We start from the raw sequence: 17,539 nt of genomic DNA on the forward strand, positions 1-17,539 counted from the left end.
GCATCAGCACGTCCACCTGGCGACACATCCACCGTTAAACAACACCGGTAACAGAAATATTACATCTTAGATCCACGTGTCGATGCCGTTGGTCCTGGGACGGTACCGATTCGGTGAGGCGGCGGTCGTCGGAGCAGCGCTGCATGTAGAAGGACTTGATCTCGGCAGGGAATCGGCACAAGAGGATGGTCTCGTTGATGGAGTCGGTCATCAGCCTCTCGGGAGCCTCTGGGATGTCCTGGAAACATCACGGAAACACAAGCCGTCGTTTTAGGGGGACATGCAGTCAAATTATTCTTTATGTTTTAGAAATGTTGGAACTGGATCAAATTACTCATCCAAGATATATAGCCTTCGATGCCCAAGGAGCCCAAAAAAAAAAAGACAAAAACATTCATTGAATCTAACTCTTGACAAGAATTGTAGTAAACTATGGTAGTAATGGTAATATTACAGTTTTGTTTCTTTTAGTAAGACAGAAGGCTTAGTTTCATCTGCTTGACTAGTTTCGATCACTTCCTGTGATCTTCCTCAGAAGCGCCCCCCTGGTGGTGGAGGTGCCGTGTCGTAGGCAGCTTACATGGATTTTCCAGTCAGTAGGGAGAGCTTACGCCCCCTACTGACTGGCGCTTTCTCCAGGACGGCATCCCAGGTGTGGGATAAGGTGTACGCTCCCTCGTCCCGGTTCATAGATGTTGATGCACGTTTCCTGATCTCGATGGCTTTCTCTGATCCAGCGGTGGTACTTGTTACTTACTGCCAGTCAGTAGGGGGCGTAAGCTCACCCTACTGACTGGAAAATCCATGTAAGCTGCCTACGACACGGCACCTTCCACCACCAGGGGGCGCTTCTGAGGAAGATCACAGGAAGTGATCGAAACTAGTCAAGCAGGTAAAACTAAACCCTCTGTCTTACTAAAAGAAACAAAACTGTAATAGACTAACTTAAGAGGACAGATAATTTATGAAAACGTTAAGAATTGTAATACATCATGCGGCACTGTCGGAGCACGTCATCATCGTCTGCCAAATCATCAGTGATAAAATGTCCCAAATATTTGTATTTGCCGCACAAGGTCAGATTATTCCGCACAAATTAAATGGAGGAAAGTTCATGAATGTGGTGCATGAGTGAGTCGGGGCTTACAGAGGCAGAAGCAAGTCAAATGTAATGCTTTTTAATGCCATTTTAATTCCAGAATACTATGTTTTAATGCCACAAACGCCAAAAAGAAAAAAAAAGTTGGCGCATATTTAAAAGCGTGGTCATCTTTATACTCACTACTGCCACCTCAGGTCTTACGTGTACTGCAGCTTCTATATTAAGCTCGTGCATGACGACAATTTTCAGACCCGAAGCAACACCTTTTTTTGAGCGACAGTGCAGGATTTTAGAGCTCATTCTACACATTAGGACAAACACTTACTTTTAACTGTTTTAACTCTGTATAGTCCCTTTAATTTCTGTAGATTTGCAAACATTTCATCAAACAAGGAGCAAAGAGAATTGAACAAAACGGAAAAACTTCAGAGTAAAAACAATGCGATAAATTTTACCTAAATATAGATAATATATATACAGAAATACAGAAAATAGTTAAGGTGCTACAGGTACCGAAAAAAAATATACATCTTTAGAGATTTTGTTGAAGTTTTGAAGCTGTTGGTTCAGATAATGAATGAAATTGTATAGAATAAATATGTCCTTACTCCTAAATCTTAAGCATATTGTAGCTACAAACTGCACAACATATCTTTAACTATGCATGATTTGGCTTTTCTTTAGTTTTACTACGCAAGAATAAATCAGTCAAAGGTGCGAAAAGTGCGGTATGTCTCACCTCTCCAAACTCATAGTACGAGCCGTCTTCCTTTTTGACGTCGTGTTCTCGGAGCCACTCGATGGCCTCGGTGTAGTTCATTCTTTTGAAGGGCCGCTTCGGGGGCTTAAAATCCTGGCAAAACAACAGCAGAGTGGACAAAGTGAACATTATATTTCATCATCATTTAGTCAGTCTTTTAACAAAAATGTTTAATTTTACTCACGATTCAGTCAAATTTAGTCACCTTTTTATTTATTATCATCATATTTAACCAAAGTCTTGCTTCATGGAGCTTCTCCTCATGAACAAAGCTCAGAGATGCACCTTTGGCACCGATTGTAAATGACATGAGGCTCTTTCAAATTGTCATTGGAAGTTTGGATGATTTTAGTTTCTTCTTTTAATTTTTATGCAGTCATATTTTAGTCGATGAAAATATACTTCGACTAAATATTTTAGACGGCAAAATGAACGCCACAGTCGTGTTCCAGCAGGTTTGAGTTTTCGCCGATTAAAGCCCTTATCGCACAGGATAAGCAAAACAAAATATCTCCTGACATCTGCTTTTTATGTGTCTCATTCACACAGGACCGAAACCTGAGTTTTTTCTAAGAGGATTAAAAAGGGAACTATATTGTGAGGCGTAATAATACCTTTGGAGCACTTCGACTTCCGTGCAGTAAAGAAGACATGTTTCATTTTGTGTAACTATACTGTGATCGTGTAACTACTCATGTAACTGTATTTAACCTCTCAAATCCCGCCTGAACTGAGAGGATCTTTTTCCTCACGTCATCAGATTTTTTTTCCATCATTTTTTTGTCACATTTTTGTCATTTTTTGTCACATTTTTGTCATTTTTTTGTCACATTGTGTCACATTTCTGTCATTTTTTATCCATTTTTTTATCCATTTTTTGTCTTTTTTTTGTCAAATTTTTGTCATTTTTTTGTCTTTTTCTGTCACATTTTTGTCATTTTTTATCCATTTTTTATCCTTTTTTTGTCATTTTTTTGTAAAATTTTTGTCACATTGTGTCACATTTCTGTCATTTTTTATCCATTTTTTTATCCATTTTTTGTCTTTTTTTTGTCAAATTTTTGTCTTTTTTTTGTCTTTTTTGTCACATTTTTGTCATTTTTTATCCATTTTTTATCCTTTTTTTATTTATTTTTTTGACAATTTTTTGTCAATTTTTTTTCCTTTTTTTGGTCACATTTTTGTCATTTTTTGGTCATTTTTGTTAATTTTTTATCAATTTTTTATCATTTTTTTTGTCACATTTTTGTCGTTTTTTTGTCACATTTTTGTCATTTTTTTGTCACATTTCTGTCGTTTTATTGACCATTTTTTTGTCATTTTTTTGTCATTTTTGTCGTTTTTTTTGTCAAAGTTTTGTCTTTTTTGTCACATTTTTATCATTGTTTTCATCTCAGTTTTGTTGCTATTTTCACAGCTTTTTTCCAGAAGCTTTTGGACTGGGGTAAAGCCAAACTGGAGAAAATGTGCTCGGTTCAGGTGGGAGTTACAGGGTTAAATAGAGAAAATGTGGAAGACCTTGGTCGCTTCTAGCTTCACCCTCGTTTGGGTCCATGGAGGAGGAGACGCTAAATGCTAACACAGGATTAACATCACACACACAAAAGACTAACGAGAGATGAAAACGTACAGGGTTGATGTCGTAGAGCAGCTGTCCCGCAGGAGAGCGCAGAACCCGATCCACCACGTCACAAACCAGGTCCTCCAGGCGCTGCAGGAGGTCCTCGAACGAGATGAAGGGACACTCGGCCTCGATGTGGGTGTACCTGAACACAACACATGGATGAAGTACACATGTCCGTTTGATTTCTTCTTCTTCTGCTGCTGCGTGACTCACTCGGACAGGTGGCGGCGCGTGCGGGACTGCTCGGCGCGGTAGGACTGGGCGATGCAGAAGGTGTCTCCCAGCGCGGGGATGCAGGTCTCCAGGTACAACTGAGAGGACTGCGTCAGGTAGGCCTGCTCCCCGAAGTAGTTCAGGCCGAAGAGGGTGGAGCCGCCCTCCACCTGTGTCTGCACCAGCGTGGGAGGAGTGATCTGTCGCAAAACAGACGAATGAAAGAAGTCAATTCACCTTATTACGGAGGTTCGCGTGGGCGCCGCCATGAACTGTGCCCACCCCTTTTCTCCTATCAGTTAACATTGGACTGGAGAAATATGATAAAAATCAGTTTTATACACGAAAACAAAGCCGATTTTAGGCCGCGCAGAGAAACGTTGCAGTGTTGACATGTTGGTGCAAATGAACATTGGACGTTTTACACATATTAATCTACTAAACATCAGATTTTAGCTAGTGTTGTGCCGATGTACGATGTCATCGACCATCGTGATGAATGAGCAACATCACGATGTAGCGCCACCATCGTGATGCCACGCCCCCTCCTGTCAGAAACACGCACTGGTCTTCTGTGGGATTGATTGCACTGCAAATAAAATCACGAATATAACTAATATACGCGCTAGTGTCAGTACCTGTCAGAAGCCAGAAGCCATGATGTGTTAGCCGTAATATCAAAGTAAAGACGCTGCTCTGCTCTATTTGACGCGCGGGGCTCTCTCTCTCTCTAATAAGCTTCACTTTAACACCGCGTGGTCTCGCTTTGCTTCGTACAAAAACTAAACTAAACTAGCTGAGCGCGCATGGGTTTCACGAAGGACCGAGAGAGGGGGGAAAGAGGCGGTGCAGGAGGTACGAGGTTACGAGCTCATGGACCGGGCGGCGCGTGGAGCGGCTTCAAAAACGTAGCTACGACGCAAACTTGTACATATTGTCCCGTTCACCCACTGTTTCTTAAACATTACGTTAACATTGAGCAAATGCAAATAATAAGCTCCGATTTACATTTGTATTAGAGTGATGAGAGCCTTGGTATTGAGGAGCAGACGACGCTCTGAATCGTTCTCCTCTCAGACTTTACGCACGAGTTTTAACACATTTCTTTTGCAAAAGTCGTGTTCCGTGACTCTGTTCAGATCATGTTTAGTTTAGATCCATTTATCCTGCAATCTCACATAATATGCAGCTTCTAAACAGGCTATGTAAATGTCTTTAAAAATGCTTATAATGAGAAATGGATGATATCATCGACCATCACGATGGTTCACTGTAAACATTGCAAAACCCTAATTTTAGCGGCGGACATTTTCCCTCATTCTCCGTTTAATGAATGGGCTTCGCGCTCGACCGGAAGTGACAGGACAACGGAAGTGCCGAGACAAAGCAAAAAAGACAAAAGTGGGCGGGGCGGAATGAGGTCAATAGACGTACCAGGGTAAGTAATATGCCTAATGTATAGATAGAGACGGCATCTCTGGAATCGCCCATATATGGTCATGTTTGAAAACAGTTAAGGGGGAAAACAATTTAGAAAAAATCGAAGCTTTCTCTAATTATTCAAAAACGACTTTAACAAATGCTGAATTGTGAATATAGTTTTCTACTAAATAAAGATACAAAGACATGGAGTGGAGTAAAGTGGTTCAACAGCCCATAAATACATAAATAATCAACAACATGATGCTACATGTGAAAAAACATGAACTACATGGATATTCGAACAATATTTTCTTAGGTTTTATGGACAAGGGGCCCAAAAACTAGGGCTATAACCATAACACACTGTGAATCCATTTATTCCGTTAGGTGTGAAGCCACGTTTACCTCGTAGTATCCTCTGCTGAACAAGTGGTCCCTGAAGCACTGGGTGACCGTCGACCTCACTCGGAGGATCTTGGACACGTTCTCCCCTCGGATCAGCATGTGCCTGTTGTTCAGCTGCACGTCCACGTCAGACTCCTCGTTCAGGAGGTTGTCGGCGCCCCCTGCTGGAGCCAGCCCGATCAGCTCCCAGAAGTCGCAGTGCAGCTCGTGGCCTCCGGGCGCCTGCGGAGAAACAACAGAAACCTAGGAGTTTGTTTTGTACAACACCGCACTGTCCCAGGTATCATTAACCGGAAATTCGATAAAGCTATTGAATGTTTTTGATGAGTTTAATCTATGTGCTTTAACCCCTGAACTCCCGCCTGAACCGAGCACATTTTCTCCAGCTTTACCCCAATCCAAAAGCTTCTGGAAAAAAGGTGTGAAAATGGCAACAAAACTGAAACGAAAACAAGGATGAAAATGTGAAAAAAGTGAGAAAAAATTGACGAAAAAGTGACAAAAAATTTACCAAAAAAATGAGAAATGGATAAAAATTTGACAAAAAAAGTGAGAAAAAGTTGATGAAAAATTGAGGAAACAATGGCCGAAAAAGTGACAAAAAATTGACAAAAAAGAGAGAAGAATTTGACAAAAAATGCGAATAATTTGACGAAAAAATGTGACAAAAAAATGGACCAAAAAAAAATAAAAAATGTGACGAAAAAGTGACGAAAAAGTGACAAAAAATGGACAAAAAATGGACAAAAAAGTGATAAGAATTTGATCAAAATGCGAATAATGTGACGAAAAAGTGACAAAAAAATGGACCAAAAAATGGACCCAAAAAAATAAAAATAAATTGACGAAAAAGTGACAAAATAGTCACGAAATTTTGACAAAAATGAGATGACTGCCCAACAAAAGAAGTGATGGAAAAAAAATTGTCAATTTAGTTTTGTAGGTCTTAGCTTTCAAATGAGGTGTTACACTGGCCTACAGGATTTGGGTAAAGCTGAGCTGGATAAAATGCTCTCGGTTCAGGCTGGAGTTAAGAGGTTAATACACCATTTCTTGCTCTTGCATTCTTTTGCTTAAACCTGTGGAGACGTCCGGTGCCCTCACCAGAGCTGTGAAAAATAACTCCACATAAGGCAACAGGAAGACACTTCTAGTGGAAAACTACTGAGAGAAAGGCTTGATGACCTTGGCCCGAGTTCCACTCATCTCCTATCTCTTCGTGAACGTCACATTTTTTCTGATATATTTGTAAGAGCGCAGTTAGACGGTGCCGTTTTCTTGGGACTGCCCCGTGTATATTGTTAGGGACTTTAGCGTTCAGATACCGTATTTTCCGGACAATAAGTCGCACTTTTTTTCATAGTTTGGCGAGGGGTGCGCCTTATACTCCGGAGCGACTAATGTGTGACTTTTTTCACCCTTTTTTTAAAATTCAAAATACTTTCACATGCCGCTAGAGGGCGCTGCAGGCTAATCGAGCAGCAGAAAGAAAGGTAGGAGTGAGCGAGAGCGCGGAGGTTACTGCAATAAACAAGTAAACAGTAAACAAAACAAGCTAATCACGGGCTAAAAGCTAGAGCTACAGCTAGAGCTAGAGCTTATGTTAGCATACCATAATACGTCTATTCAGCCTGTTGTTTTTTCTTCATTAGGCAATGTTAATCTGGTGCGTTTTAAAATCCGGAGCGGCGTATGGTCCGGGAAATACGGTAAATCTATGTTTAGAAATTGTAATTGTTATAGGGAATAAAAGCTACTGAACTCTGGTGGTTTCTCCTTGGACCTTGGGATCAACGAATACGCTGGCGAGACCTTTTTTATACTTTAATATGTTAAACGTAACTCTTTAACTGTGTTTAAATTGATCTTATTGAGTCAGACCTTATGTAAATTTAGAGTTTTAACATTTCCTGTGAAACTCGCCCACATCGCTCACATCGGAGCTGAGAGCATTGACTTGGATAAACCAACGAAGGACGAAAAGGAGGTAAGACTGAGTTCAGGCTTCAAAGACCCACCATGTGACCCGCAGAATATTGCCCTGTTTGCAGCAACAACTGGTCCAATGTATGAAATAACTTTATCTCATCTATGCAATATGTGCTACTATTGCAAGAAAAAAGAAAGTTAAAGGCGAGACACGGCAGGTGAAAACATGGATTTGAGTTTTCTGGCTAGCTTTCATTTTAGTTTTAATGTCAGAGAAGAACCAAATCACCCTTTACACCAGGACTATTCAATTACATTTTTTACTGGGGCAGATTTTTCATAACCATCAGCCCTGTTGGCGTCGAAAAGGCCTTTCCAGCTCCATTGTATTATTTCGAAGGCTTGTCTCCAGCGACTTGCGTAAACAAGTTGAGTGTGAAGGTGGTGCTGCTGTTGGCGAGGATAAAGATAGCTCACCTGTTTGCCCTCGGGGACCGGAGTCACGGTGCCGTACAGAGCCACAGTGCTCTCCGTGGACAGCACCAGCCCGTTGTAGCACTGACACTGAAAACAGGAGACGCACAGACACAGTGAAGAGTGTGGTACTTGAAAGTGGAATAATAGTAGCTCGAGCCGATATCATGCTGCTTAAAGGCCGATATCTCCGGAACCGAAAGTGAGACTTACCATTTTCTTTTGCATTGGAAAGAGCTCAGTCAGAGCCTTAAACGGGGGGTATTATGCAACATTGACTTTTTCAAGCTTTATATCATGTTATTATGTCATTCCCTCATTAAAAACATGCCTGAAGTGTTTTTTTGTGTATTTTTGAGTAATCTGTCAAAACTCTGATGGCGGCCATTTTAGGGATAGGTTTGCCTGAGTCCTCCTAGGAACGCCCCCACCTCCTGGAGACGCCTCCGAGCTTTCGTCACCAGCCGAGTAACCAACCACTGCTCCTCAGCAGAACCCCCTCCCCACTGATGCCACAGACAGCGTGTGGAGGGGGCGTGTCTAAAGGCTCAGAGGTTCTTAAAGAGACAGAGGCCTATTTCAAGACATTCACTACAGCCATTTTTAGAGAGACATTTTATACAAGGCAGTTATTAAATTTACTAGCCTGGCATCCAGACTAATCTCCGATGTTTATTAATGAATAAACAGGAGACTCGTCTGGCGACCCTGTAGTAGAAAAGCTACTGGTGGAGGCGGGACTAATGTGGGACGACCGAAGCGCAGCAGCCAATGAGAACAGAGCGGATGTGACGACAGAAACAGTGACAAGAAAGTTGTATCATTGGGACATTAACAATGGCGCTCCTGCCACACGGAGTTCAGTAAATGACTTCTGTCGTTTATGTCAGAAAAACTTAAGAACACAAGCAAACCGGAGCATTACGTGAAGTGGTTGCTTGTGTTGAAAAACTACAAAACAAAGGCGCAACAACGTGACGCCCGTTCAGGGAGCTGCTCTGATTGGTCAGCAGGCTCCATATCGCTGCGTCACTTTGAAAGCGCGCAATGGAGCGTTGCCAGACCCTCTTCTGTAAAGAAGCGGAGTCTGGTTGGCGAGACTACTAATTTACTGCATTTACAGACCAACAGAAGGTTTCGTCATTATTGTAGTGCGCTATAGACTGGTGCTATGTGTTTGAAAAAAGCATAATACCTCCTCTTTAAAGATAAAAAATCAGCAGATTCCAAAACTAAAAACGGTCATTCTCCTTCTCTTATGGTTCCAAAACATAAGAAAGAAAACATGATCCGATGAAACCAAGTTTCATTGCGATGTGTCTCAGGAGGACTCATTCTAAAGCTCGGATTGAGGTTTTTCAATGCAAACAAAACCAGGAAGTCTGTCACTTTTGGTTCTGGAGATGTCTGCTTTACATCAGCTGATTTCCATGCCTGCACCACCTCGGTTTTAAAGAATCGACTCTTCAGAAAGGTAGTAAGCATTAAGCCTAAAGGAAGTGTTGAAGCAGAAGCCGTACCAGTTTATCGGACAGGACGCACTGCAGGAAGCCCGTGCCGTCCCGGAGCACCACGAACATGAGGTTCTTCCCTGCGACACAGTCACACAGAGGATGAGTGGGCGCTCTTGTGACCGGAGTGAGCGGTGCGTTCGCTTTCCTCACCTTGTCTGCGCAGACGATGCACCCAGCCGAACACCTTCACTCTGCTGCCTCTCTTCTCCTCCAGCTCCTGGATTTTGGCCTGCACAGAACGGACAACTTTGACCCATTTTTCCCCAGGAGCGCTAACCTGGCTAACACCATGCTGCTGTGTGCGCTCGAATTATTTCGAACTGCACAACAGCCTGGGGACCATGGCCAAATCTCCGGTGGATTTGGGAACCAATCACAGAGCGAGGAGGGACGGCAAGACGATGACGCGCTATTCGATATACGGAAGCTTGTAGTTTATTTACGGATAATAAAAAAAAAGTTTATTTACGGATCCAACATGACAGCAGCAGACACGATGGTATTTTTTGATCAAGCTTTAGACCTTGTTCTAAATAATTTAGCTCAAAAGTGTACAGCGGGTGCGTCATACGTCATCTCATACGATGATACGATTGGCTGTGGCTACGTGCAGACGCATGAGACTTTTTTTTTTTTTTTTTCGTATCGCCCAATAAACGAGTATGGACGATCGTAAACCACACCTCTCCTACGAGAAAATGAATTGGTGGTCCCCAGACTAAATATCACTTGTGATTTTAGTCTGGTGTTAGCCAGGCTACAGGAGCGCTGCTTTTCAGCCAAAGTTTGAGTGAAACTGACTGATTTACAGATTTTTGTGGAGCAGAATGCATTTGTTTTGGACCACATTGTTTTGCATCGTCAATATGCATTTGAGTTTCCGGCGTAAAATAAAAAAAAAGTAAATAAAAAATCGTGAAAAAATGCCCAGATCTAAGAGCTTTTCGACTTTTCATTGCTTTTTTTTGTCACAATTTTGTAGCGTTTCTGGAACTTTGTTGTTTTTTGTTGTGTTTTTATTGTTTTTTCATAACTTAACCTTTTAACTCTCGCTTGAACCGAGAGCATTTTCTTCAGTTCAGCTTTACCCAAATCCTGTAGGCCAGAGTAAGACCTCATTTGAAAGCTAAGACCTACAAAACTAAATTGATCTTTTTTTTCATCACTTTTGTTGGGCAGTCATCTCATTTTTGTCAAATTTTCGTGACTTTTTTGTCACTTTTTCGTCAAATTATTCACATTTTTTGTCAAATTCTTATCACTTTTTTCTCAATTTTTTGTCAAATTTTTCTCACTTTTTTGTCAAATTTTTCTCACTTTTTTGTCAAATTTTTATCCATTTCTGTCATTTTTTTTATAAATTTTTTGTTAATTTTTTGTCACTTTTTCAACAATTTTTGGACTTACAAAAAAGACCTACACAACTAAATTGATCTTTTTCCTCACATCATCAGATTTTTTTATCACTTTTTTTGTTGGACAGTCATCTCATTTTTGTCAAATTTTAGTGACTTTTTTGTCACTTTTTTGTCAAATTATTCAATTTTTTTGTCAATTTTTGTAATTATTTTGCACATTTTTTGTACATTTTGTGTCACTTTTTCGTCCATTTTTTCATCAAATCTTTCTCACTTTTTTGTTAATTTTTGTAATTTTTTTGTCTATTTTTTGTAAATTTCGTGTCACTTTTTTGTCCATTTTTTCTCAGTTTTTCATCAAATTTTTCTCACTTATTGTCACATTTTTGTCAATTTTTGCAATTTTTTTGTACATTTTGTGTAAATTTTGTGTCACTTTTTCGTCCATTTTTTGTCACTTTTTTCACATTTTCATCCATGTTTTTGTCTCAGTTTTGTCGCTATTTTCACACCTTTTTTCCAGAAGCTTTTGGATTGGGGTAAAGCTGGAGAAAATGTGCTCGGTTCAGGTGGGAGTTAAGAGGTTAAAGCTACACCGCGTAGAATTCTACCCAATAAATAAAACTGAAATACAAGCATTTATTTCATGACAGATATTTTCATCATTGAAATAAATACACAAACTAACTTTTGCTGTGAGCGGCTCAGCTCCTAAGACATGACTGTAACTTTACTGGGAGCGGGTACGTCTCCAGCTCGTCTCCATGGAGATGTCGACTAAAGTCCGCAGAATTGGAGATTTAACCTCTTAACTCCCGCCTGAACCGAGAGCATTTTCTCCAGTTCAGCTTTACCCAAATCCTGTAGGCCAGTGTAACACCTCAAGCTAAGATCTACAAAGCTCATCTAAATGGATCTTTTTCCTACCGTCAGATTTTTTTTCTATCCTTTTTTTGGGGGGGTATTCAACTCACTGTTTTGTCAGTTTTTTTGTCGTTTTTTTTGTAATTTTTTGTCACATTTTATTTGTCTTTTTTTGGTCCATTTTTTGTCTTTGTCATTTTTCGTCACTTTTTTGTCAAAGTTTTCTCACTTTTTTGTAATTTTTTTGTAATTTTTTGTCTCATTTTTTGTCATTTTTTTGTCTTTTTATTTGTCTTTTTATTTGTCAATTTTTTGTCTTTTTGGTCATTTTTCGTCACTTTTTTGTCAAAGTTTTCTCACTTTTTTGTAATTTTTTTGTAATTTTTTGTCTCATTTGTTGTCATTTTTTTGTCTTTTTATTTGTCAATTTTTTGTCTTTTTTGTCATTTTTCCGTCACTTTTTTGTCAAAGTTTTCTCACTTTTTTGTAATTTTTTGTCACATTTTTTGTAATTTTTTTGGATAATTTTTTGGTCTTTTTTGTCATTTTTCGTCATTTTTTTTGTCATTTTTCCGTCACTTTTTTGTCAAAGTTTTCTCAATTTTTTGTCATTTTTTTTAAATTATTTGTCACATTTTTTGTCATTTTTTTGTCTTTTTTTTTGGTCCATTTTTTCCCATTTTTTCGTCAGTTTTTCGTCAATTTTTTGTCATTTTTTTTAAATTATTTGTCACATTTTTTGTCATTTTTTTGTCTTTTTTTTTGGTCCATTTTTTCCCATTTTTTCGTCAGTTTTTCGTCATTTTTCCGTCACTTTTTTGTCAAAGTTTTCTCGCTTTTTTGTCACATCTTCATCATCGTCTTCATCCCAGTTCTGTCGCTATTTTCACACCTTTTTTTCCAGAAGCTTTTGGATTGGGGTAAAGCCAAAACTGGAGAAAATGTGCTCGGTTCAGGTGGGAGTTAAGGGGTTAAACCAGATAGATCCTCATCTAAATCAATTCTTTGATTACCCACTGCAAAAACATCATTTCCTGTGTCGAGCTCGTCAATGTGCCTTTACTTGTGTCGCCCTTTTGTCATTTTTTTACGCTTTGCTGTTGCGTTTTCATCCTTGTACATCTCGTTTTTTTCGCTATTTCGTGCTCTGGTTACCGTGGGTGGCTCGGGTAAACTTGGGTCCTTCTCAACGACGATCTTTTTGGCTTCCTCCAGGTTTTTCTCTCTTCTGTCGTTGTCCTCTGCCTGAATCATCGACATTACATTCGACACTTTAAACATCAATCACGCACAGGCAGTCAGGGACTTGAAATCATATTAATCTGCACAGCCACTCGCCTCTTTTTTGTCTTTGGAGTCGCTCTTCATCTGCTCGCGGTTAAAAGCCTTCTTCGCGTTCTTCATCTGGGTTTTGGAAATCACTGCCCATCGCTGCAGCAAGGAGAACACAAGAAAAATCCTTCAGAGAGAAAACTTAGCCTTTACAAAGCTATGCTACATTCCCAAACGATTGGAATCTTAGAGTTTTGAGTGCGGCAACAGACCTCTCCGTCCTTCTGTGACTCCACGTAGATGGTGGGAAAAGGCTCTTTCCCGGCAAAAAGCAGCGCCTGCAGGGACACGGCACAGATTTGGTTAGAACCTCATGAGGTGGATGTACGTACGGGACCTGCTGGCTGTGTCTTACCCCGAGGGGAGTCTTGAAAGGCTTCTGCTCGGTGCCATCTCCATCCTGGTCACTGCCGCACTTATCCGACACGTACAGCTCACCTGGAAAGGCAAGATCACGCAAGGTTTTTTTATTAGTAAGGTCAATATAATCAGAGAAATTCAATATCATATGGATTCATGGTCAGCAGATCATCCGCTGAGATAATGGAGATCATTTTTTTCACTCAAACTTGGCTGTAAATAGTAATAGCTTTGCCCGTTCGCCTGTTAGCTTCCTCTTCGTGATTCCATTAGTGTGTATTGGTGATTCCGGCCCGGTGGCAGACAAGTTGCAAACATGGTTTTCTGGCCAGAGACACCAGGGGGAGATGAAAGACCCTCCAATCATCCCATAAACACTTGTATTACCCCCACAGGGACTATGGAAAGGAGTTATTAAGGTAAACACGTTACTTAGTTCTGCTTTAAGGTCCTGTGCTGCATTCACTGGAGGAAGGAAACAGCAGGGGCCCTTTGACTCTAAATTCAAATGCAGCGGGTGCAATGACCCAACAGTTCCACCAGGGCCGAATAATTCATGAGATTTTAATCTAATCTCCAATTTATTAACCTCTTAACTGCCGCCTGAACCGAGAGGATCTTTTTCCTCACGTCATCAGATTTTTTTTCCATCATTTTTGTTGGGTATTCAACTCATTTTTGTCATTTTTTAGTCATTTTTTGTCAAATGTTTGGTCATTTTTTTGGTAATTTTTTTGTCAAATATTATTTATCGCATTTTTGTAACTTTTTTGTCATTTTTTGGACACATTTTTGTAATTTTTTTAGGTAATTTTTTTTGTCAAATTTCAGTAATTTTTTGTCAAATTGTCAATTTCTTGTGACATTTTTGTGACATTTTTGCCAATTTTTCATCAATTTTTCATCACTTTTTTGTCAATGTTTTCTCACTTTTTTGTCACATTTATATCCTTGTTTTCGTCTCAGTTTTGTTGCCATTTTCACAGCTTTATTCCAGAAGCTTTTGGACTGGGGTAAAGCCAAAATGGAGAAAATGTGCTCGGTTCAGGTGGAAAAAAGCTGTGAAAAAAGCGACAAAACTGAGACGAAAACAATGATGGAAATGTGACAAAAAAAGTGACGAAAAATTTATGAAAAAATGACAAAAATGAGTTGAATACACAACAAAAAAAAATTATGGGAAAGAAATCTGATGACGTGAGGAAAAAGATCCTCTCGGTTCAGGCGGGAGTTAAGAGGTTAAAAAAAGGATTGTACAAATTTCCATTAAATCTGTGATAGAAATATATTATAAAAAACTTTAATTTACACGGCTAGACACACATGGCTAACTGGATTCAAAAGTCAGGCAGTCTTTTTCTCCATGTACTTTTTTTTTTGTTTGTGTAGTTTATTTGAGCAATTAACATTTTCTCTTTCTCCAGAGTTTCACAATCATACAGTTAATGGAACTTTATCAGCAGACCAGCTTTGAAGGCCACTTTAGGGACCACTGCCTTACTCAACTCAAGATCAAAAGTAGCACATAGAGCAACTTCCTCGAAGAACCGGTGTGAAAATGAAAGTAGTTGATGCAACTTCCTGTAATCGGCAGCTGCGTGTGTCGCGCATAGACACAACAAGGTTTATGTCGGGAATGAAATCTGTTGAAGACACAGGAAGGACAAGGCCAGACTGTATGAGATAAATGTTTAAAAATGGGCTCTTCCCGGATTAGAAGCAGTGAAATTGTTTGTGTGGCTAATCTCAGAGGAGAATTCAAACCGTGCCCTATATGCCTCCTTTTCTGTCTGGGAACTTTAAAAATAAAAAGGCCTTGTGGGACAACTTTATAGAACGAGGTACACAACACGATGTTCCTGTCAAATCACTTTCATTTCATGTGGTTTGGCACCAACATTCAGAAAAGTCTGCACGTTACAGAAATTTCCGGCTAAACTAGTTTTAACAGCATCCTCAGTTCGTGGGTGAGAGAAAGCAACGCCTCACTTCTGATGAATAGGTCTTCAGATACGTTGGTTATTTATCAGTTCTTAACACTTTGTAAAATGTTACTTCATAGTTTAAGTCTAATGAATAACATGAAGACCTATTTATTTGAAGCTAAGCATGAGCTACTATAGTGTAGTAACAGGTGGCATTCCCGATATAGAATGTGATGTCATAATGTCCGGTGGAGGGCAGGGGCCAATACAACTCTATGGGAGAAATACTGTAAGAAATCGCCAAAACAAATGTTGTACCTCATCAGTATTTGATTGTGTCTATTCAAAAACCTGACATACCGTAAATGCTCTAATATAGGCCGGGGCCTTTACTTACTCGAGGGCATCCAGGACCAGGCCTTTATTGGAACCAGGCCACAATTAGAGACAGGCCTTTATTTCTATTTGAGCAAAACGGACGACCAGGAAAACGAAGAAAAACGAGATTTGTGTCCATTTGCACCTAAAATATTAGGTTCATTTATTAATTAACATTTCAAACCCTCTCCCAGCGGCTGGAACATTGACGCCTTTTATTTTGTCGGGACAACAGGAAGTGTTTCGTTGCTGTTAGCGGAGCTTTGACGTCAATGTCACTGCAGGTTTCTGTTTCGTTTTTACCGCGGACCGGATTATTTGTTGTTATCTTGTGTAAAAGGCGAGTTTAGACGGAGCGTTTGTGTTTGTGATCGATCATGAGACTGACCCGAGAGAAGACGAGACGCTCGCGCTGATGGGAGGAGTTATTTTGAGGCGTGGGACTGACCTGCACACGGAGCAGCTGGACGTGCTTTGAAGACGCGATGGAGACTTTATTAAAACCCTGGAGGGTCACGCAACATTTGTTTCTTGCCCTGTTTCCAAATATCGTCACAGGAGGTTTGAAAAGTGGCTAAATCTGTGTCAAAGTTACGCTCGGATCAGCTCCTCCGCAGCGTCCCCCTCGGCCCGGGTTCCTGTTTGTTACTTCCTGTACGTGAGTTTTCATTTACACGAGTATGAGACAAATTCCTAACATGGGGAATATTTCTACCACTATAGTTTGTAATATAAGACCCGGCCTCTGTCAGAGACCCGGCCACTAATGGAATACAGGCCAGTATTAGCGCATTTACGGTATTATTTTCACGGCAGAAGGTCCTTTTTACTGACCGACGTCACACGCATATTTTTGAATATCGTCTCCACTTTTGGACGCCTTTATGAGAAATTAATTGGATATTAGTGTATATATATGAACAGAGAAGACGATGAACTTTGAGACAGTTTTTGTTTCATGTGGATTCTCCCAGTAATGACTGAGATATTCGCCAAAAACGAAGACAAAAATATCCGCAGTACGCCCGTCACCATAGTTACCGCCAACGCTAACGCTCAGTAACAAGCTACTCAAGCAAAACTGTCTCCAAATACTTTTTACTCTTACTTGAGTACATACTTTGTTCACTACTTTTCACTTCTGCTCGAGTAAAATGAAAGTAACGTTAGTCTTGCTTGAGTAAATGTCGCTACTCTACCCACCTCTGCATTTAGCTAGCTAGTAATCATATTAAATCACTGCAGAAACAAACAAGACATTTTGGTAAACAGAAGTCACGGCCTGTATTTATGATGGCGTATTTTCTACATATTGTGATCCACAGTGCACACGAAGGTGGACATCTCAAGTCAAAAAGGATGCCATGTCTGTAAGCTAATGCTAACGACCCATTTAGACTCATCTGACTCATCATCGGACCAACAAATGGACCCGTGTTTCCAAACAACATTAGCGAAGACGAAACTACACCTCCTACCGCCGCCTGCCCCCAAACCAGGACGTAAACATCCCCCTGTGCTTCAAAAACGATGCGGGAGCGACACTGACGCAACATTGGCACATGCTTGTTGTGGAGCTAGCGGCTAGCTCAGCCTCTGCCCCCCCTTTATCGTCTTACCCACGGAGACTTTTCCCACACCTTTGGCCACGTCGTCCGCCATGACAAAGCCGGGAGTCCCGAAGCAGCTTTCAGCCGAGACAGAAAAGGGCGCAAAATGGACAAAAAAGAGGTCCGACCCCGAGAGAAGTCTGTCTGAATGAGCTGTCACTGAAGCGGCGTTTCTTCTTCTGCGGAGAGTGTGAGGAGGAAGCTGTGACTCAACGCCCCCTGCTGGTTCCGAGCGGGAATGAGCGCAGGCGAAGAGTTATCAGGAGTAG

The 17,539-nt window shown here is 40.5% G+C and overlaps 1 protein-coding gene across 1 annotated transcript in view; it reads right to left on the minus strand.

Moving 5' to 3' along the window:
• The window catches only part of LOC306981481 (asparagine--tRNA ligase, cytoplasmic-like), a gene marked incomplete at its 3' end in the record, with an annotated part of 19,077 nt that extends 1,698 nt beyond the window's left edge, over window positions 1-17,379 (minus strand). Inside the window, exons 1-14 of the mRNA XM_079581089.1 lie at window positions 17,280-17,379; window positions 13,353-13,435; window positions 13,210-13,275; window positions 13,000-13,096; window positions 12,821-12,906; window positions 9,594-9,672; window positions 9,450-9,520; window positions 7,933-8,019; window positions 5,527-5,748; window positions 3,700-3,899; window positions 3,493-3,628; window positions 1,842-1,955; window positions 107-238; window positions 3-16 (exon numbers count right to left, since the gene is read on the minus strand). Of these exons, the coding sequence (XP_079437215.1) occupies window positions 3-16; window positions 107-238; window positions 1,842-1,955; window positions 3,493-3,628; window positions 3,700-3,899; window positions 5,527-5,748; window positions 7,933-8,019; window positions 9,450-9,520; window positions 9,594-9,672; window positions 12,821-12,906; window positions 13,000-13,096; window positions 13,210-13,275; window positions 13,353-13,435; window positions 17,280-17,322 (1,430 nt within the window). The 5' untranslated portion in view covers window positions 17,323-17,379. The remainder of the gene's footprint in view (window positions 1-2; window positions 17-106; window positions 239-1,841; window positions 1,956-3,492; window positions 3,629-3,699; window positions 3,900-5,526; window positions 5,749-7,932; window positions 8,020-9,449; window positions 9,521-9,593; window positions 9,673-12,820; window positions 12,907-12,999; window positions 13,097-13,209; window positions 13,276-13,352; window positions 13,436-17,279) is intronic.
• Between the last annotated feature and the right edge of the window lie 160 nt (window positions 17,380-17,539).

The sequence above is a fragment of the Gobius niger genome (assembly GCF_951799975.1).
Source record: "Gobius niger genome assembly, chromosome: 22".
NCBI lineage: Eukaryota > Metazoa > Chordata > Actinopteri > Gobiiformes > Gobiidae > Gobius > Gobius niger.